This window comes from Ciconia boyciana, chromosome 3, assembly GCF_034638445.1.
Source record: "Ciconia boyciana chromosome 3, ASM3463844v1, whole genome shotgun sequence".
Classification (NCBI taxonomy): Eukaryota; Metazoa; Chordata; class Aves; order Ciconiiformes; family Ciconiidae; genus Ciconia; species Ciconia boyciana.
In genome coordinates, this window is record NC_132936.1 from 39,792,881 (window position 1) to 39,815,159 (window position 22,279).

General features: G+C 39.8%; 1 protein-coding gene across 4 annotated transcripts in view; it reads left to right on the forward strand.

Moving 5' to 3' along the window:
* The first annotated feature begins 306 nt into the window (after window positions 1-306).
* Window positions 307-22,279, forward strand: part of CYB5R4 (cytochrome b5 reductase 4) — a 41,372-nt gene continuing 19,399 nt past the window's right edge. For 3 of the 4 annotated variants that reach the window (XR_012041385.1, XM_072855389.1, XM_072855391.1), the window contains exons 1-10: window positions 307-440; window positions 1,729-1,882; window positions 4,769-4,869; window positions 6,979-7,063; window positions 11,344-11,385; window positions 16,911-16,965; window positions 18,568-18,625; window positions 18,729-18,822; window positions 19,413-19,445; window positions 20,122-20,244. Coding sequence is in view for 3 of the 4 variants with exons in the window: in XM_072855389.1 (XP_072711490.1) it covers window positions 366-440; window positions 1,729-1,882; window positions 4,769-4,869; window positions 6,979-7,063; window positions 11,344-11,385; window positions 16,911-16,965; window positions 18,568-18,625; window positions 18,729-18,822; window positions 19,413-19,445; window positions 20,122-20,244 (820 nt within the window). In the remaining variant the exon portion in view is untranslated. The remainder of the gene's footprint in view (window positions 441-1,728; window positions 1,883-4,768; window positions 4,870-6,978; window positions 7,064-11,343; window positions 11,386-16,910; window positions 16,966-18,567; window positions 18,626-18,728; window positions 18,823-19,412; window positions 19,446-20,121; window positions 20,245-22,279) is intronic. The other variant, XM_072855390.1, reaches the window with a different exon arrangement.

Consider the following 22,279-nt stretch of genomic DNA (forward strand, 5'->3'; position numbering starts at 1 on the left):
CAGCTCCCTAGGCTGAGACAGAAAGGCCTACGCGGTACGCACCGCTCTCTCCCAAACACCCCCGGGGGAGCCCGCCCCGCCCCGCCCCGCAGTGGGGGCCCCCAGGCCCGAGACGGCAGCAGGGATGCCTCGTCCCGGACGGCTGCCACCGAGACCCCCCCACCCCGAGCGACTCGGTGGGGCCGGTACCGCCAGGCCGCTAGCCCGCCCGAGCCCAGCCCGGGCCAGAGCCCCGCCCGCCGCCGCCGCGCCTGCGCCCTGTGCCGGAGCGCTCCGCCCGCCCGCCGCCGCCGCGCCTGCGCCCTGTGCCGGAGCGCTCCGCCCGCCCGCCCGCCGGGGCGCAGGCCGCGGCCCGGGCCGGCAGGATGCTGAACGTGCCGCCGCAGGCCTTCCCTGCGCCCAGCTCCCAGCAGCGGGTGGCTGTGGGCGGCCGCGCCAAGGTAGGGACAGCTCGGCTGCCGCCGCGGGGGTGGGGGTCAGTCGCAGCCGGCGCTGGGGCCTTCCGCGGCACCGCGGCCTGGGGCCCTGCGGGGCTGCTTATGCTCCGGCCGCGGGGCTGTCGGTGACGGTCGCTCGGGGGGCGGGGGTGCCGGCCGGGGCACCGGCCCGGTGGGGTCAGCGGCTCCCCCGCTTCGTTTCGGCTGGCTGCGTGGCCTGGCCCCTCTGGGCGGAGCTGCTGCGGTTTGCCGGTCGGCTCCCGGTTGCGGCTGGGCAGGGTTGCCTCTGGCCGCTTCCCTCGGGAGCTCTCGTACTCCAGCAACCGGCGAGGGGACGCGGCGGCTGTGCCAGAGCCCCCGGGCGAGGGGCTGGCTCTGCTGCGTCGCTGAAAAATACTTCGTACTTCTCGTTATAGAAGGCGTGATGGCAGCGCTTCCTGCTCTGCCCTCCCGGGCTGTCTCGGGGTTCCTCCTGTGCAGAGACGGGGACTTTCAGCGTGAAGTTAGTGCGCGCAGCGTGCGCTTTATGGGTCTTCATCTCTGGAGTGGTTTTGGGAGCACTTGGTGTCTGCAGACCTCAGTTGGAAAGCAAACTCGTCCTCAGACTAAAATAGCATCAAGTGATGTGGGTCTATGTGCCCTTTGGTTTTCTCGCTTCTGTTTTTGCTGTGGTTCTGTAAGACTGGGATTCTTTAACCCTGCTCCCTGCTGTTAGAGTTTGGATCAAAGGGGTTCCCAGTCTGTGGTGCTGTTAAAAAGGAAGATGCTAGACACCCTGAAGATTTTGCTCTGCCTTTCAGGCAGGCCATGGGTAATACATTCCTGGTAAGCTAGAAGACTTTGGCCCTGGCTTTGTCTGGGTGAGATTTCCAGGTGCTGTAGGCCTTGCAGAAAGTCTTTATGAATGCTGTGAAGGTGAAATTTCCTACCTTGTCCTACCCAGCCATGATTTTCAAATCTCTCTTTGTTGCTCATAGGTTTCCAGGCCATAACTCAAATGATGCTGATAAAAACTTTTTACCATCACAGGAGAACTTGGTATCTGCAGTTTGCTTTGGGAAGAGTCGTCCATATGTTTGTTGATGTTCAATAATTCCCTTGCCTGGGTTACTATGTAGGAAGCTTCCTTAAGCAGCCTTATGGCTGAGTAGGGTTCCCAAATACCAGTGAAGAACACAGGTTGTGTTATTTCTTGTTTTGCCCATGTCCTTCTTGAGAGCTTAAAAAAGTGTATTGAATGGCTCTTTCTTCCTCTAGAGTTAATAATGTTTGTACATTTGTTATTTTTCAGGTACCTTTAAAACCAGGAAGGAGTCTTATGGATTGGATTCGACTAACTAAAAGTGGGAAGGACTTGACAGGTTTAAAAGGGAGGCTAATTGAAGTGACTGAAGATGAGCTTGCTAAGCACAACAAAAAGGAGGACTGCTGGATATGTATAAGAGGTTGGTTGCTGTGATGTGGCTTTGGCTTTTTTTTTTTGTCTAGCCTTGTTCTTCTGTACTTGAAGAAGAAGCAACAAAACACAATCAAACAACAACAAAAGCCACATCCCAAAACAAACGGTGCCATCTGTGTTTAGGCCAGGTGTAATTTTGACGTAATAGGACTCATCTTTGTTCAAGTTAGAGATTTTATGTAACAAAGCTTTTCTTTGCTTTCAAGCCTTTCTTAAGAAGTCTTCCAAGTGGGCATATTTTACCCCTATTTTACGTTTGCATGTGAAAATAACAAAACACAGGATCGTAAGTGGTGCCTTAAACAACAAGGGCTTAGCAAGAATAAGGTACTGAAAATGCTGACATGTACTTACACTCCTCAGTCTTGGAGAGTTTATTATCCTTAGCAGTTGAATATTTTTAGGGGTTGCTTTAAAGCATCTAGCGACATACAAATATTAAAAATGTTACTTAAATCTGTAGAATGGTCTTTGGGAAATAAGTGTGTAAGCTCATGTATTAAATACATAATTCATAAAATTTAGTAAGGCAAATGACAGTTTGCCTTCATAAAATTTAGTAAGGCAAATGACAATTGCCACACAGAGCAGCTGGGATCTGTATCCAGCATAACAAATATCTGTGGTAACTGAACCATGCTATTTATGTTATTAGTTTTATGAAATTTTAGCTCAAAAGTTGAAACTATTACATGTTATAAGTTAACAATGTGCAAAAGGTGGTTTGGAGCAATAGTCCTGGCTAGAAGAGTATTTTCTGTGCTGAAGATGAAGTTCCTAGTTGTCTTACAGAAAGGAGTAAAAAGTTTACTTTCTAGTTTAATTATTTGGAAGCTAAAATACATTAATATCGCCTTAAATTTGTTATGAGACAACAACACTTCCTGTGAAGATAGATTAAGAAGATCAGAGTCGCTATTGTGACCTTTCTGTAGGAAGAGTGCTTCATGTCAGTGGTGAAAGTTAAGAATTTCTTTATGAGGGCAACTGTGTTTTTGTTGGCTCTTAAAGGGGATGAGAGTGAAACTAAGGGTAAAATGTCATTCAGTACTGGCTTTTGAACAAAATAATAGGATTGTTAATGCTCTGTGTGCTGCTCTTGCACATACTAGCAAAACTGTAGTGGGAGGAGAGCTAAAGAAAGCTTATTCACTGTGGAGATCTGTTCTTTTTTTCTTTCACAAAAAGGGACATCTACTACTGCAGACAGAATCACTGCTTAGAAACATTTCTGTTTTGTTTTTAACGTCTTTTTTTTCCCCCTCGATTGCATCTCTGAGCTTGGTTTTTACAAGAACTCCATCATGCTGCTTCTGTATCTGTCCTTAAGTTTTCCCATCTCAGCCTCTTCTTTGTTCTAGAACTACTGATGAAAAAAAACAGCATAACTGAGAATCCTGGTAGATTATCTGTAGACCTGATATGTGGACAGGTAGTAAAATAACATCATTATGGAAAAGCTAAATTAAGTCTTTGCGTTGGTAGTTAGACTAGCTCTATACAAAAGAGCAGAAATTGATGAGAGGAATGTGAAGTAGAAGAAGATTAGGAGCTATCTTTGTTCAAAGACCAGTATGGTGATTGTCAAAGAAAGCTCTCATATAGGCCACAAATACATAAAGTGGGATGTCAGGGGAGTTAAAAAAAGTGTGAGGGATATATATATGAGATTTCTTTTGCTCCTGCAAGTTTGATGGTAAATTGAACATTTGGCTAATATTCAGGAAGTCCTAACTATGTAGATATTTACTTACATTTTCTTGTGTGCAGTAATCAGTGCTGCACGCAAGATGGCATAGTGGATACATCATCCATCAGAAGATCAGGTCAGTAAAATATGCAAAGATCCTTCCTTTGTTGTCTGGGATGGTTGTTCTTACCAATTAGGATTGTCCCAAGTATGTCTCCCCCTGGCCTAGTGCTGAATGCCTACTTCTCCTTCTGAAGTAATTAATATACACCTATTAATGTGTTAAAAGCTTCTTACGAAAGCACCGGCACAGTTCTGCTTCTGGTTACTTCCTGTTTTGATAATGTTACATATCTTTAAATGTTTTGCTAGGTAGGCCTGCAATAGTCCTCTAAGCAGCAATATGTCTGTAGTTAATCTGTTTATAGCTGCATTCTTCAGCCTCTAATTACTCTGGTTGCATAGCAACAATAATTAGATTTCAACATTTGAGACCTATGAAGAAGCATTGTTTTATCTCCCTGGAAATGCTAAGAATAGTACTTGTGTAGAAAGAATGATGACCCCTTTTACTGGGACAAATTTGGTACCAGAGTTGTAAGCCTTTAATGAGCATAGGCTATGTTTAGGTTTTTATATTGCTGAATCTGAAGAATGGAAATTTTGTTGCTGATGGTAGCAGTTTTTCCTTATGGGAGACAGTTCATTCCCGTAGGCATTTTATTCCATAGGTGATGGGTGGTAGGGAAGCAACTATGACTGCACTTTAGGAGTAACTTAATTGGAAGGGAGAGTGAAAACAATTCTGTGTGCTAACTGGCTCAATTTTATGTCTCTGTTTAAATCAGTCTCTGGTTCTTTTACCCCCTAGCTAGGATACATCATGGTCAACTTCAAGGGTTTATTTTGTTAAAGTCTTAATCCTGCAGGTTTCTCCAGATGTTCACTGGGACAAGTGGTATGGCATTGTAGGATTGGCCTCTCTATATAATAAGATACATCTTTGTGCTCTATACAATTGTGTAACTTATGTTTCTGTTTTTGGAAAGTCATACTGTTTGTTCCAATCATGTCTACTGTTTGCCATTATGCCGTTTAATATGCACTAACCTTTTGGCTGGTTTTGTAGATAGGAGTGGTTGTAGAAATGCTGCTCACATTTCTTTATTCCATTTTCTGCAGGATTTGTATATAATGTCACACCATACATGGAGTATCATCCTGGTGGTGAGGATGAACTAATGAAAGCAGCAGGAGCTGATGGTACAGATCTCTTTGATCAGGTGAGAACGACTGGCAGCAAATGACACTTGCTCACCGAAAGGTATTTTGAAAAATGTGTGTTTTCTGATTATTTTTAGGGCATTCCAGTGGAAATGGTGATTTGAACTTTTTCAGGTCTAAGAAAAGGCAATGGGTTACTGCTCAGAATGGCACTTATGTGTGCTGAAAGAGGCATGTGGTTTAAACTTCGTGCCAAAAGACAATAATGAAAATGTGACTTTATGTTGTTGGAATGATGCTTCAATTTGACCATTTTATTAAACTAATTTTTTAGCAGAAATAGCAATAAAGCTAGCAACAACTTGAGATACCACCTTCTTAATAAATTACTACAAAGACTTAATTGCTGTTATTTGAGAGGCATTTTCTTCTCGGAACTTTCACTTTTTGAAAAATGCTTGTAGTATTCTATTGTCTATTAACTTGGCCGCCACACTATCAGCGAACAAAGTACTAAGAAAAAACGCTGGGGCTGCTATTAACTGATTGTGAACAAATCACAAGATGACAGTTGGTCTCTTCTTTGTTTATCACTACTTTAAATGTTTTGAAAGACTCGGAAAATGAAGAGTCTGTAGAATGGGTGTACTTTCTGTAAGGAATCTGGTGCTGTAAAAGATGATTCACTGAGTTGGTATTTTTTAGAAACAGGCATTCTTTGAGTCTCCTTGGCTTACAAGGTTTGTCTGAGAAACTGGGAAAGAGCAGAAAGGAAATCTCCTCTGTTTCTGAAAGGAAATCTGTTATCCCTTTACAGTTTGTGCACCACAGTATGTTATGCATTTATCTGCGAAATGTTTTTAACAATGAATGTAAATAAAGAAGTGATGATGTTTTAACTTTAAGTTTATCTTCAGTTAATCCTTTCACAAATGAAGTGTTGGATTTGGGTATAATTCTCTGGTTTCAAGAAATTTGGAGTTTCTCTCCTAAAAGTTCATCCAGTATCAAGTTGTGGACTGGAATTCTGTAGCTGGATCACTGTCAAGTATTGTATGATGTACTTGGAAACGGGAGTCTTGACATTAGGAATATTTGGGAAGCCCCTCAAGTTGTTACTGAGTTCAGATACATCCATGCTACTTTTTTTTTTTTTTAGTTTGTTTTGTCATGGGAGTGGAAAGCAGCGTTCAGATCCTTAAAATATGCTGTTCGCATTTTTTGTTCTGGCTGATGTCTTTCCTGTTTTGGAGGCATTTCTGTTGTTATCCCCTCTGCTTTAGCATTCTGTATCTGTCAGATACTGATCTCTTCAAGAGTTTGGTAGGTTGCTAGTGTTTCTCAAATTTCTGGAAAAATTAACTGTCATTCAAAATCCTTCATTTTTTTCTGTTATCTGTATATGAGGAAACTACAACTTGTGGATGGGATTCTTTATCTTGTCTCCTTAGCTTCTCCAGTTTAAAGTTTTTTGTTAAATCTCTACACACCATTCAAATTTGTCATGCAGCACTTCGTTTCCTTTTCTCTTCTTGTGATGTTATCCTGGATGCCCTATCAGAATTGGCTTTTCTACCATCCATTTCCTCTGCAAGTTCTCCAGTTCTGTTCTGTAAAGCTACTGCTTTTTCTTCATTTAATTGACTTTCTAAAATAGGTAATTTCTAAATAATTCAGTGATAGTAAGACAGAAACAAACAGAAATACACCAACTTGGTAGGAAGTGTTTATGTGTCTAAACTACTATTCCTTATCGTTGTTTCCTTCATCCCTTCTCCCTTCACTTGTATCTAAACAAGACTAATTACCGTTGTGGCAAAGACAAGGTCTTTATTCGGTTAATTGTGTAGCATACATCATAAAAATGCTCTTCTGAAATATTTTCTGTAGCTCAACATTATGATGTTCAGATACTGCAAAACATAAAATGTGTAAATTAAACTATTGTCACTTGATTCTCATGGTCCTATTTTTTCATTTAATTACATGCTATCTGTAATAGAAGTAAAAATAAGTACTGAACGATGCAATAATGAGTGTCTGTGTTAAAAAAAATCTGCTAAATGAATTACATTAGCCACTGTGCAAAAATGAACTTTTCTATTTCAGTGCATAGAACAACATAGTAAGAATTACAAATTTTGTGAAAACCAATTTTGTTAATATAGGTTCATCGTTGGGTCAATTATGAATCGATGCTGAAGGAATGTCTTGTTGGGAGAATGGCTGTCAAGCCTATTGCTGCTCCAAAAGGTGAGGGTTTTAAGAATGAAATAATTTCTATTATGCTTTATTCCAAAGTTGTCTAGAAATTATGAGAAATCCTAAATCATCATATTTATGAGGAGAGTCTCTAATCTTGCATAGAGATGAAGGCTGTTACAGGTATTCAGTCTTTTTACAGCAGATACCTGAACGGGAAACTATTTTATGCATGAAGACTTTTATAAGTAATGTACTGCTACATTTCCTTTTTTGTTTTTAGTAATCAGAAAACTGACATGTGTGTGTTATGTGCATATCTATATAGAAATATCACACCGCCCCCCCCCCCCCCCCCCCGATCCCTCTTTCTTCTTCTGATCTCAGGGGACAAACTGTCGTAGGCAGCTCTCTCATCTTGAAATAAAAGTCAGTATTTTCAATCTGGTGATTTCAGCACCAGACATAGGTCTGGCAAGTTGCATATGTATTGAGTTATTTGAATACACTTTATGGCCAGAACACTTTATTGGGTCCTTTAGTTTGAATTTACTCGGAGAAAATTTTGCTGGTACAACAGACTCCTCTGAGCCAGGACAGTAAGAGATGTAGTATATTGTCTTAAAATGCTGGTGATTGTTTCCAGAGACTTTAATCTTCGGTATTTGTTTTGGTTTGTAGGCCACAGCTAAAATTTCCTATACCTAGGAAGCAGACACTATTACTGAATATTGACCCTTAGCAAAACTGCAGTGAAAAGATGAAAGAATTAATGTTTGCAACTGTTTTCTCAAATTCTGTGGCATCCTTTAGTTCACAAATTCAGCCATCTCTTGTAGCTCTTCAACTTCTGACAAGGTGCACTGCATAGTTGCTTAGCGCTTAGATCACATTGCCTAGCACTTAGGTTGAGTTTGTTCTATACATGAAGGGGAATGGTATTTTACATCTCCATGTTGCTAGGTAGCTAATTCCAGTGTGGAGCTTTTAAGGTAAATGCTGCAAAGTATGAAGAAACCTCGACAGCATAACTGCTTCATGGAGTTGAGGTGTTACAGATACGTTACTGCCACTTTGTCAGCTGAGTTAGAAATTTAAAAGTAAACCTGACTTTTGCTGATTTCATTAATCTAACTTTTCTGCAACTGGAAGGAATTCTTTTGACAGCCAGTCAGTAAAAAACAAATGCGTCTTTGCCCCTGCCAGCTATGACAGTCCATTTTCTGCTGTTCACTTTTTCTTCTGCTTTCCTTTGTAATAGGACTGCTCTATCCATTTTGCTATAGTAAAATTTGCAGGATAAAGCTTGCCAGCTATGTAAAAAATAGTTCTGTTGCCTGTGTCCCTTTTGGCCATTTCAGGCTTGAGAAAATGTAACTTCATTAACTAAGAATAAAACTGATTAGACTGGATTTGCTGAAATTCTTCATTGTAAAATTCTCAAAGTTTACTTTGATTCCTGGTAGGCTGTGTATCCTCCTCTTTTGGATAGTGAATTATCAAAAATGCAGTTGACTAATTTCACTGTCAGCCAGCAGTAATCCTTGTCTTGTGTCCTTCCGGAAGACCGTATTCAGCAAAGTTTGCATTTGAAAATGGAAGAATAAAATACAGAGTTAAGATGCATGGTTTTGAATATAAAATTAAATAGGCCCATAAGTACAGAGGAAAGACAGGCCTTCAAAGTACGGTATAAATTGCTTTCTTTTTGTGGCAGAGGGTTAGTGTTTGGCAGTAGGGCAAGCATCAGTACTTGCTGTTTGGTTCAGTCTCAATACAGTGCAAGTAAAGCAGGTGTAGGTTTGTTGGGGCACTGCTGGAATATTTGTGGTTGTTTAGCTTAGTTTTGTTTCCTGTGTTCTGGTGGTTTTTTTTGAAGGTTGCACAATTATTTGCTCACTGAACTCTTTAAGGAAGCTGAAGTTTGTCCTTGTGTACTCCAGGGTTTTCTTTTAAGAAAGAAGAGTCTTTTGAAGATGCTGATGATAGTGTCGTGGTTTAGCCCCAGTCGGCAACTAAGCCCCACACAGCCACTCGCTCACTCCCCCCTGGTGGGATGGAGGAGAGAATCAGAAGAGTAAAAGTGAGAAAACTCGTGGGTTGAGATAAAGACAGTTTAATAGGTAAAGCAAAAGCCACGCAAGCAAAGCAAAACAAGGAATCCATTCACTACTTCCTATGGGCAGGCAGGTGTTCAGCCATCTCCAGGAAAGCAGGGCTCCATCATGCGTAATGGTTACTTGGGAAGACAAACGCCATCACTCCGAACGTCCCCGCCCTTCCTTCTTCTTCCCCAGCTTTCTATACTGAGCATGACGTCATGTGGTATGGAATAGCCCTTTGGTCAGTTTGGATCAACTCTCCTGGCTGTGCCCCCTCCCAACTTCTTGTGCACCTGTCAGAGCATGGGAAGCTGAAAAGTCCTTGACTAGTGCAGCAACAACTAAAACATCTCTGTATTATCAACACTGTTTTCAGCACAAATCCAAAACAATAGCTCCACACCAGCCACTATAAAGAAAATTAACGCTATCCCAGCTGAAACCAGGACAGATAGTTAATGTTTTGTCAACTTTGTCAACTTGTATGGTAGTGACTAATGGGAATTTCTGATGTGTCCCTTCTGTGATGTTACAGAGCAGTGGAGCTGTGCACTGAAACGTGGTAGTGTTTGTACTTGCTGAGAAGGCCAGTGCAGCAACTACAGCAGTACCCAGGCATGTAAGAGATTATTTCAGTATCTCCCTCAGCAAACCTGTACAGCATTAAACTGTTTGCTTTCCCGTCAGGGTACTTAGCTGTAAACACTAGCATGGACATTAGTTTGTTGTCTTGTATCTTTTAATACTCCTAATGTTTCTCATAAGCACATCTTAGCGTATGTCCCTATGTTACTTCAGTGGTAACATAACTTGGGAGTCAGAATGCATGTTGTATTATTGTTAATTCAGTGGGATTAGTCTGAGAGCTACAGTGTCATCCAAGGAAGAGAGGTAGGGCTGTGTCTTGGAAATGCCTCAAACTGCCCTTAAAATTGCAATACCAATTTCAGTGCAGTGTGTTAAAATGTAGTGAAATGAGAGTAGACTTTTGTACACAAAAAATTACCTTTAATCAGAAACAAGTTTTTGTGAATGACTTGCCTATCCTGGGAGAAAGCTTGAAGTGCTGTATAGCAGAATACACAGACAAATAGAGCCTCAGCCAAAAATTTTGGGTGAACTGTCCCATTCATCTTGTGGAGTGTTTTGTTTTTATCTTATAGTGGCACAACATGAAAGCCTCTGATGAAGGCAATTCTTGGTCAGCTCTGAAGTCAGTTTGCAATACTGTACGCTTGGTGCTTTGTTCCAAGAGCCTTTCCTTCACTTCTCTCACAAAGGCATTTTTCTTCTAACACTGGCTGCTGTGATGCGGAGCACTGGGAGGGATTTAGAAGAACAGGGGAGAAACATTCACATTTTGGTTTTCATAAAAGGGAGCAGGAAGAACACGTTGGTTTCTCCCACTTCCCCAAATGTGGCTCCCATAAAAGAGAATATAAAATGGGCCTTCATATTGGGACATTGTGAGATGTGCAATGTAGAGAAGGCAGAAGGGGGCTTGGGTACATCCAGAGGACTAGTTTCCTCACAGATTTGCTGTGAGCAGGATATGTGGCTGAGAGGTGCAGTGCTCAACTCAAGGGGAAAGGCACCTTATATATGAATTGACACTATGTAATTTATCTGCTTGGTCTTTATCTTCTGTTTTTTCTGCTAGTATTTGTTTGTTTGGAGTAGTTGCAGCATACTGTAGATTTAATGAAAAACTCAGATAATAACTTGTCAAATAAAACCATTTGACAGAAGGAGCTTATAGGAAGATTTTCTTTTTCCTGAGTTTCTGCCAAGGATTGGGTTTAGATTGCCAAGGATTGGGTCGGTCAGATTCAGTGTCTACTCTGTGTTGTCGTGAGACAAGTGTCATTGAAAGTCTGACAGCTTTTTTTAACGAGCTGCTTAGCTATGAAGTTTATAATTGCACAAGGTAATCTGTGATATTTGTTTTGAAGTGCTAGAGTTCTTGTGTTTCCTACCTTTCAGTGCTGTGCAACTTTGGGCATTTTTAACATAGTATTTTTTTAATTATACATAATCTTTTGAAATGGTAATCAGTGCTGCATTTATGTGTGACTTCTTGATATCTGAAGAGTCCTGGACAATCTGTTAATGTTTTGGAAGGTTTATTTGGAGATCCTTACTTTGGCTTAATTCTTTAGCAAGATGTGTGCAAGTACAGTGCCGTAACTTCTTACTGTCGTGCTCGTTGTTTTTTCTCAATGCTTGTAGAGATTTCTTCTACTCTGTCTGAAGAGAAGAAACAGCTTAATGGTAAGTATTCACCTGGAGTGAGATGGGGAGTAAATCTTAAACTTACTTTAATATTATCGAATGAGCAGTGTTTATCCAGACTTCTGTCTGTCTTTATATTTGAATCTGATGTTGAGGCTCTAGTGATCTGTGGAAATTACAGAAGGCAAAATCCTAATCAGGTATTGTGAATTCAGTGTTTAAAAGTGTTCTAAGACTGTAGTAGAGTAGTATAGATAAGGGAGGTACGAGACAGACAAGCTTTCTGCTCAAGTTGGACAAGATAGGTCACAAATTACTGTGTGCTATGAAATCTGCCACTACAAAATTGCCAGGCTTTTTGATCCTTCTCTATATCAGAAAAGCTAGGTGGCCAAGGGGCTGGAGTAGCAGAGAAAATACAAGATCTTGGGGAACACTTAAAATTAATAAGTCTCTACTAAAGGCTGGAAGGCCATCACTGGGAAACGAGTTGAAATGGAGGTGAATTAGCTGATCACAGCATGACTGAACTACCTGAGATATAACTGTGAGAATGACTGGGCTGAAGAGAAGCAAGTACAGTCCTGTGAATGTATCAGGAGGTTGACGGTAGTCCTTGTAGAGATGGGGAAGCATTCAAGCCTTCACTGAGCCCTTCCTCAAGTGTAGCTTTGGTTGCTAGTGATCAAGAACTATGCATTTGATGTTAATGCTTTTAGGAAAATGTTACAGACTGATTAGTCACATTAGTATAAGAGGCTTCCTAAAATAATATGGCTTATGAAGTCCCATCAAATGAGGTGTGATGGGGGGGTGTTGGTGGAGCAAATAAGATTAACACCTGTGAAGGGAAATAATACAATTTGAACTCAAGGCTGACCTGTTGGCATGAAAGGGGACAGGTGAAATGGGTCATGGAAAAGTCTATGCTGAAACTTTGGAAAAGGAGTCTAGAGCATTCAAATTCTGGAGTGGCAGGAAGAGCGGAAACCTAGACGTGGCTTAAGGTGAAGCCAGAGGAGTGCTTAGGGTGATGTCCCAGCAAGTCCAGGCACAGTGGGGAGAAGATAACTTGTTCATGGTTTCTCTGGTGAATTTGAGTTCCCATTTGTTTTCTTCTTTCTCATGCTTTCTTCCTTGCCCTCCCTTTGTGTTCTGTGAATGTTGTATTTGACTTCTAAAAGACAGTTCACCTTTTAGTATGCACAAGCATTGAGCTACACAAGAAGTTAAACATACATCATATAAAAGTAAGCAAGATTGATTTTATTTGTTCCTATTTTGCTCTATAGTCTTATAAGATGTTACGTTGAACTTTGACAGGGTCTGCTCCCTGACTTTCATTTTTTTTTTTCTTCAGCAACAAACAAGTTGTTGGAACCTGTTAATCTTGCTTTGAAGGATAGGGAGAATTAGAAAACAAACTCTGCTTTACTCTTATCAGAATGATATCACTAGCAGCTAGTAGTCATTAAATACACCATAAATATTTTGTATTCTAGTAGAAGACTAATTTTACCATCTATTTCAATGTTGTTCTCCTCTTGGTTATTTTGGTTCATGAATTCCTTACTTTTTGTGCTTGTCTAGCTGTGCAGAGCTTTCCTCTGCATCTTTCATATTCACAGTGGATCCAGGTAAAGAGAAATAAGTGATGTTCCCTCTCTTTTCTGTCTTGCTTCCCCTCCTGCTCCTAGCAATAACTTTTCTTGTCCAGATTATGTGACTTGTAAGGAGACATAGGAAATGATTCTGATGGTAGTTTCCAATTAAATTGCCAAAATACTGATGTTTGCTTGTTGTATTAAGTTTACCTGTTTGGCAAGACTTTTTCCAAAATAGGAGAGGTCAGTTCCTGAGGTTACCTTCCATGAGGTTTTTCATATTCAGTTGTTGCATCTCAGTGCTTAGCTCTTGTAATTTTAACTCAAAATGAGTCTAGAAGTAAGCATTGCTGTCTGAAAATGGGCAAGAGAAGCCTATGGCATGGGCTCTGATTTTTTGGAAGTTGTTGGCACTACTGAAGACATTTTTGTCTTACAATTATTATTTATACACTTTAGATTAGTATTTCTAGTGTGCTCAGATCAATCAACTTAAATGTATTCTTGATTTTTGTGAGCATCAATTGTATGTAATGCTAGGGGCAATTAAACTGATGTTTTCAGAATATATTGCTAGTGATAACAATCAGCGTGGGTGTAGCCTAATGTGCTCTTCAACATCTGTTCATACTTGAGTTTCAAACAAAAGACATCAAAATTTCAAAACGCTGCCATTACCAAAGCATGCCTGAAAACTTCATATTTGTTTGAGAACAAATATGTATCAAAGACATATTTTAAAAATGATCTTTTCAGCCTTGCACTTTTGAGCTAAATTTAATTTCTCTTTCACCCAAACTATTCTGATGATGATTTTTGTAATATTAATAGTTAAAAAAGTGACTTGGGCAGTTCCAGCCTCTGAAAACAAGTTGGTGTTTGAGTATATGCACATCAGCCCTTGAAAAAACTTACGGTGTGGAAAAGGGTGATGGGAGGAGAGTTTGAGCTAGAGTTTCAAGTACAGAAAACGAAATCTTGAGGTTCAACCATCTGGAATTCTGTAGCGTAATATAAGCATTCCTATTTTTCTTAGTAATATTTGGAGTTTACAAATATGGGTCAAGCTTGTTCTGGGCCTTCTAAGAACAAAGAAAACAATAGGTACAGAAAGCTTTCAGAGCATCCTAAAGTAATTTAGATTGCAAAGAACATCTGGAGCTTGTTTGGTCCAGTCTCCTGCTCAAAGCAGGGTGAACTTCGATACTACACTAGATGGCTCATGAGCAACCCCACCCTCATGGGAAGGGAAGAGGTGTGGTATTTTGGTTTTTTTTTTCTTGTTTTCGGTTTTTTATTTCCCATGTACATAACCAGAATTTTCGCTGCTACTTGTCTATTGCCTCTTGTCCTTCTGCTGTGCCCCTCTGAGAAGAGTCTGGCTATCTTCTCTATACTTCCTTCTCTCCCACCCCCTTCTCTTCAGGTAGTTGAAGACTGCAGTTGGATTTCCCCCTTAGCCTTTTCTTCTGCAGGCTGAACACACACAGTTCCCTCAGCCTCCTTTCATCCTGTGCTCCAGCTGCTGACCATCTTGGTGGCCTTTCCCTGGACTTGATCTGGTATATCAATGTCTGTCCTGCACTGGGGAGCCAAAACTTGACACAGTACTCCAGATGTGGTCTCACAAATGCTGAACAGAGAGGAAGAATCACTTCCCTTGAACTGATTGCTACGCTCTTGCCCAGGATAAATTTGGCCTTCATCACCACAAGGATGCAGTATCTGTCCAAGTTCGGCTTGTCTATTAAGTCCCTGGAAGGTTTTCTGCAAAGCTCCTTTCTATCCAGTCAGGCCCCTCACTTGTTTTGTTGCATCAGATTTACTTCTTTTTTTTCCCCAGGTGCAAAATTTTGCATTTGCTTTTGAGCTTCATGGAGCTTTTGTCAGCCCATTTCTTCAGTCTGTCTGGGTCTCTTTGAATGGTAGTCATAACCTTTTGTGTTTTGACTGCTTCCTGTGATTTGTTATTGCTCACGTACTTCCTGACAGTGGGACAGTGTGTACCCTTCAGATTGCTAATGACGGTATCGAACAGTATCAGCATTCCCTGTTCCCTGGGGAATACCAGCTGTAACTAGCCACCAGTTGGACTTTGTACTGTTGATCAACCTTTTGTGACTGGCAGTCCTATTAATTTTCTATCCCATTTGTAATCCACCTATCAAAGCCAGCTCTCTCCAATGCGGCTATGAGGATAATGTGAGAAACTCTATCACTAGCCTTGCTATCCCATGGGATTCTGCAAAGCAGTTCTCGGAACAAGCTGAAGTTTGCTTTTGTGAGATGCAGAGTTGTAATTCTGCTGTTCATCCTTAAACTCCTTCACCTTAAACTCCTCATCACCTTAAACTCTTTAATTTCATGCCTGCCATCAGCTTTTGGCTTCACCAGCAGCTTTTATTTATGACCATCATGACTGGTAGAGCACTTTCCTTAATTGGTTCATTGATCACCTGAATCGTTGTCTTTTTATTGCAATGTGACTTCTTGTTTTCACATAGCATATTATAGTATTTCAGAATAACTCATAAATATCTTGGTTTGCCAGAACATTCTATTTTACCGTGGTTGTTCATATATTTCTGTTGACCTGCAAAAGCAAACAGGAGCGTGTATGACCATGAATTCCTCTTATCCATGGAGGCCAACCTAAGCATATGATATATGTCCTCAGGAAAGGCTTAGCCTTTGAGAAGGCTTTTATCATTAGGTGATTGGTTTTCTGTTGCAATGATCTGACTGCTCTGCCATTTAGCTTCCTTGGCAACTGCAGATGGTGTGTGCCTAGGGGTAATTAAGGATCAAAGAATAAGTAATTCCAGTGAGTTTTAATTGCTTTGGGTTCATTCCGCCATCTGGATGATCAAATAGTTTTGACAGATTGGATTAGACCAGAGTGGCTCTCTTTCTTTTTATCTACTTCCCACATGGTGGAGCCACTCAATTACTGTGTTTAAGCTTATAGTCAAACTACAAAAATTACTGGCATTTAGAAGATAATTATCTAGGTAACTGAGAATTCATATGTTAATTATTTTATGCATAGCCATTTCAGGTTTTCAAGCTTTGCCTTTGAATGGGCTTGAAACCAGCACTTACCAACTGTTATCTTAGAGCTCTGCCTAACTGTTGTCCAGGAAAACTCCTGCTGTTCATGTGGTGTTACAAATCATGCTATATTTCAGTCTGTGCAGCTTTCTCCATCATGATTCTATACAACTTCTTTGTGTTAAAATTGATGAAGGATTGCAGTGGCTTTTATCTGTCATGTCTGCTCAAGTTTTTGCCAAGTATGTTCAGTTTCTATTAGTCCAGAGATTAGTACAGTTGACGTTTTCAAAGACTGACCAAGTGTTGCCTCCCAGCAAAGGCTTTTTCAGACTGTTTCATGTTGTTTAATAATTAAAGTGAGTAGCTAAATTCTGTAAAAATTTCTAGCGAAGCACAAAGGAGAGAGATTAAGGCTGATATCTTTGCTTCACTGACTGATGTGAAATTTTACTTGTGAATTAGGTTAGACCAGATGTCCCAAATTGAATTTGTTCATCTGAATTGTATAAACAAATAGTTCTGTTAAAGGAAATTCATTCAGATAACCTTTTTTCCATGCTTCACTATCACAAAGTGTGAAAGCACAAGTTAGTAACAGATGAAACTGAGACCAAGCTACATGTACCAGAAGGGCTGCATGCACACGTTCTGTGGTATATGGAACTCTTAATTTCTGAAGTAGAACTTCATGTTCTAGGAGCCTGCTTGCCAAGACAAAGTGCTGAATACAAACAAAATTTAAAAAGTACATGGATACGTCTGGCTGCCTGTGGAAATAAAGCCACTAAATATTGTGGAGGGGTATTTAGAACATTCAATTTAAAAAAAACCAAAACCATCTCTGATTATGGTTTCTATGAAGCAAGAGTAACAGCAAATATTTTAATGACTCTCTGCTCTTTGTAGGTATGCTTCCTGAGAAGAAAGTACTGGGTGCTTCTGCTAAAGATTTAACTCCAAGGTAAACCTTTGTCTTTTATTGTCTGTTGAACGTTCTCTTTAATAAATCTGTGCAGTTCTTACAGGCAACTTCTTCCATGGTTAGTTCTTGATGTTTCAGCTAAATGAGTATATATCATTACCATCCTCTTGTAAGTAGGCCAGTTGAGGTTCAGGTTTAAACAACTTGCCAAAGGTCATATTGACCGCAGAGGCAGATGATGATGCAAGGTTCTTGGCTTGCTCTGTTGGTTTCTAACACTTGCACTGCCTTGCATCGTATACGAATGTATGGCTTATATTTGCAGGCTCCTCAGCCTTGCTCCTTGAGAAAACTCCTGGAAAGTGATTCCAACTGGGCTGATTACTTTTGACTTTAGTTAATTTGTCCATAAACGTATGAGTTGGCGTGCCTTGGAAAAGTGCTTCATTTCAAGCTGGAATATATTAAGATCTGATAGCTGTATTCAAGTTTCTACAATATGCAGAGCGGGCCCTAAAACCCCACTGTGATATGCCTGCTGTTGTCACTGAGGTATCACTTTACTCCATGATGCCCTGAGTCGCCAAGGTTCAGTTTCTCACTTTGCATCAAAATCTCCTGTGAATGTGTAATCTCTGGGCTAGTAACATGCAGTCATATAAAATACTATGGCTTGTGAACAACTGGAATGGGGCTTATCTTCTGGAGTGCTCCCCAGACCTTGCTGCCTTTATTCCCATGTGTGTCTGGCATGTTCTGGTGTGTGAGTGGAAGGTGTGCAGCCTAGAACGTGTTGGCTGTCAGGAGTGTCTGCTGGAGCGGGCATCCTCCCTTTCTGCCGCCTTCTCTGGTCCAGGAGTCCAAACAGTAGACGGAAGTGGTTAGGACATTGGGGAAGGGAGAAGACAGTAGTGATGTAGATGTAAGGGGTTAACTTTGTTGTGGGGCAGAGGTGACTTTCACTGTCTGGGATTGCAACCCAGCTGGAAGTCAAGTGAGAACTATAGATGTCTGTGGTGGAGAGCCAGGCATGAGATTGCCAGATGTGTGGCCCCCATGAAAACGGGTAGAGAAAGGAATAGCTTTTCTGGGGTTGGGTGGGTAAGTTACTTCTTGGCAAGTGTAAGGCCATACAGACAATTCGCATTTGAAGGCTTTCTGTTTCTTATGTTACCTTGGATTTATTACAAGGTTTGGGCAGCTTGGGAACATAGGAATGTAAAATCTTGATTTGGGGAGGTGAAGGGAACTGTGGTTTTGTGGTATGTGCATGGAATCTGTAACTCTTGGAAGCCACCCTGGCTATTTAATACTTTTGTATGGAGTCACGGATTTTAATCATCTTGTTAGGAAGGTTTATACGCTGCAAAGAGGATGCATGTGCTTTTTAAGTAAAACCAATGCCATATAATTTTAGCTACAATGTGCTGACTATCAAGATGCATAATTAGATTGTTCTTATTTTAATAGTCTTTTCAAAATTATTGGCTCTGGACTTATCTCTTCAACAAATAGTAAATAATGTATTTGGCTTGTAAACTCATGAAAGCAGCTCGACTTGAAAACTGCTAATTAAATATATTTTGGTATGCCCAAAGAAAGTGTATTTTTTTTTTCTTCACTGTATTTTTTGTTTTACAGTTATGACTGGTTCCAAACAGATAGTTTGATCACCATTGTCATATATACTAAGCAGAAGGTAAGTGTTATTTTATGAAGGGGAGAATTACAAGATCAAGTTGTGATCAAGCTTGAATTCTGGGAGAACTTTATTAAAATGTTTTTTTCCTTGCCTATGAAAGGATATGAATGCAGAGCTGGTGATAGTTGACTGTCAAGACAAACGATTAAGGGGAGAGATCATTGTGGATAACGACTCATATCTTGTAGAACTTGGTAAGTGCTGTAATTTTGCAGTTGAAAATACTGAATTTTCATTCTACTTTATTAAAACCCTCTCATCAGACCATATGTGCTTTACATATACCAGTTCATATTTTATTCCTCTTCCATTAGAGATGAGTACTTTAAAGTAACGTGACGTAAAGGAATTCCATTGTTTATCAACTCACATCTTAATTTGTTTAGTATGTACTTAATTTTTTACATGTGGAATAGGTGTAGTAAGAAATTTGATGTAAAAGTCATGTCAAGTTTTTCTTCAAGTGTGTTTTTGATGGGTATTAAAATGACCGTATTCAAAAAGGGCAAGTGGAATGATTCAGAAAAATGCAGATTGGTAGCTTTACATGAGTCATTGTTAAAAGTAATGGGGAAAATGATGCCTTTATTAATGTTATGTATTAGGCCTGCAGAAGTCACTGGGACTAATATGATGCACGAGTGAAATTTCAGGGCCAGATAAAGATGCATAAGGTTCTAGGCTCATTAGTTGACTCAGTATTTCTAGCCTTAAACTGTATGTATATATGACAACTAGAATGTAGTTTTGGTTCTGCTTAAAATAGAGTTTCTCTTTATTTCAGACTTAGATCATGCAGTTCAAGAAGACTTGGCTGGTAAGTTCCGTTTCTTGCAGCACTTCTATCTCTCTTCTAATATCAGAATGTGGAACTTCAATTTATTTTTCAGACTCATCAGATACTTTAGTTTTGCTTACCACAAGGTTCTGACACAATCAATCAAATCAAACCATAACATAGAATAATTTTTTTAAATTGTGGCATTTGGGCCTGTGAACGTAATAAGTTGATGGTGCTCTGCTCCCTCTGAGTATGACAATGCTAAAATAATTAGAGGTTAGTTCTGTTGTGTATTTGTAAACTGTTCTTTGCTTAGACTGGGATTTTCTTAATTTAATTATTCCTTCAAATGCTCTTGAAAAGAAATTAAGAAGTAAATAGTGGTAGTTACCAATTTTCAGTAAATGAGGATTCTGAATTCATGAGCATTCTTTTTGACTAGATGGGCTGTGAAGCTTTTCACAATGTATTTAGTAAATAAGATACATTAATTATGCATATTAAGTTAGTGCTTGTTGTTTTAAATGCATTGTAAAACATTATAAAGAGATAGCTGGAAGTACATTTAATTTGATATTTTAATTTAACAGATTAATTCTGTGTGTCTTGAGAAATGACTCATCCTTCTAAAATTTCATTATAATGGAAAAGTAAAATTTTTTTTGTACAAAATGTAACTAAAAGTAACAGCGTGAAACCTTTTATCTTTTAGTGAATATTGCTGAAAAAGTTGGGAAAGTAGAGATTATCTTAAAGAAAAAGGATAACATTCATTGGAAAATGCTGGGAGAGCCCTTGGAGAGTCATAGTACATTTATCAAACGCACGGACAGAGGTAAGCAGTTTCATGGCCATGTTAGCAGCTCTTTTAAGACTCTTTGAAGCATGTTAGGCATATTTGGTTTCTCCCAGGATTTCCTTTTCCTGTAGTCATACTTCATTTCTTGTAGGAATGTTCTCTGGTCTTGTTGAAAGCTGTTCAGGAATTCTTCTTGAAAGGGTTCAGCTTAGAGGTGGTTTTTTGCTTTGCTTTGTTGGTTTGTTTTGTTCTGCGATAGAATTGGAGGTCTTCCAGTCTTGTGGAAAGACTGGAAGACCCTAGTAGGAGAAGGTGAAGACTGCTTGAGTGTTGTCGCATCTCATGGCTACCTGTGTGCTTAATATCCTTTCTTTCCATATGAAAACCTCGGCAGACCCTGAGGGGATAGTGCATGGCCTTGTGTCAATCATTATAGGAGTAACTGTAGTGAAGGAACAAAACCCTCCACTGCCAACTGTTACTATACTGTAGTAACATCTTTCAATGTTGTAATGTTGTTCCAGCACACTGCATCTTTGTAACTTGAGCTATGATTAAGTAAGGCACTTCAAGTCATGTGTAGGTATGAAAGCCAGCTCTGAATAAGCTGATGTGTCTGCAAGCAGCAGCAGATGTTATATATGAGTTCATTTTGTGGTAACAGAATAGTATGAACTTGATGCAGCACCAAAGTGTATTACCCTGATCAGTGTGCTGCTTTTTTTTTTACAGCCAAATTAAAAATTTCTGCACAATTACATTATATAATATAAGCATGCTCCTGATGTTATTGCAGCTGTCCAGTTTCTCAAAAGCCCTCTTGGCCCTCTGTCTAATAATGCTCAAAAGTTGACTGTTTGATGTTAGTCTGCCTTGTTATGTGTGAAAGCAAAGCTGTACACTTTTAAGAGCTAATTAAATGTTGATCACTGTCTTGTGCACCTCTTACTGGCTCTCAGTGATGCTACTTGGGCCTTTAAAGGTGAGAGATTACTGTGGTACAAAAAGGAAGACTGACTACATAAAAGCACATCTCTGTAGCTACCTTTAGCTTATGTAGAATGTAATGTTTGTTATGAGAGTTTCAGAAACTGTTGAGTCATCCACTTTAATATTAGATTTTTCAATATAATCCTCTGTATTTAAGGTGATACAGCCTGGACTAATGTGTTGTCCACTGTCCATTGCTCATTTTGTCCCTCCTCATTTATCTTTTCATGATTATGGAGAACAAAATGAGAAAATAACCTGAAAGAACAAGAGGTTCTCTGTAGTGATATAGAGTGGCTTTATAGATCCTTTGCGAATGAGGAAGGTGAGGATGATTGGATGCAATTGTCAAAACTCCAAATTGAGCATTAGTAACAGATGCTTCCTAGATTATTATTCTGCAGTTTTTTCTAAGTCAGTCTCCAACATAGCATTTGTCATGCTATGCAGAGAAGTGTCATAGATATTGGATAACTTTACTATATATCACTGACTGAGTTCAGATCAGTTTAAATTGAATCTCCAGAAAACTTAAGTTAAAGGGCTTGCCGAGCCTGAGTTTCTTCAGTTCCCTGATTACAAAGGTGAGGAATCTAGCAAATCTATTGATATCTATGGCTTTTTTAATCCCTACTCCAGAAACTTTTATTCTGCAGTTTGTTAATTTTAAAACCCCCAAATTTAAAATTGAACATGCCAGAAGGTTTATAGAGGAAGAATGTTCAGGCCTAGATGTCTTTCCTTTATTCCAACACTGCTTTAGCTCGGCCATAAAATCTATGTGTTGGAGGCTTCTGTTCGCTCAGTTTAGTCTTAAGTAGCCACTCTCCATTTCTGCTTAGAATTGTGCTCCCTTACTCTAAACTGCAGAGCTTTCAATTTTGCTTCCACTTCTGTGGGAGCAAAATAATGTTATGTATGAAGAAACTCATACCTTGCGCAGTGGGAGGACAGATACTAATTAACAACTCTAGATAATTTCATTGTCTTTATTGGGTATGCAGTTGGTTTTGTATGCAAAATTACTTTTCCTAAAGCAAAATAACTTGATAAAATTATCGAGACTTCCAGCCTGGTAAGT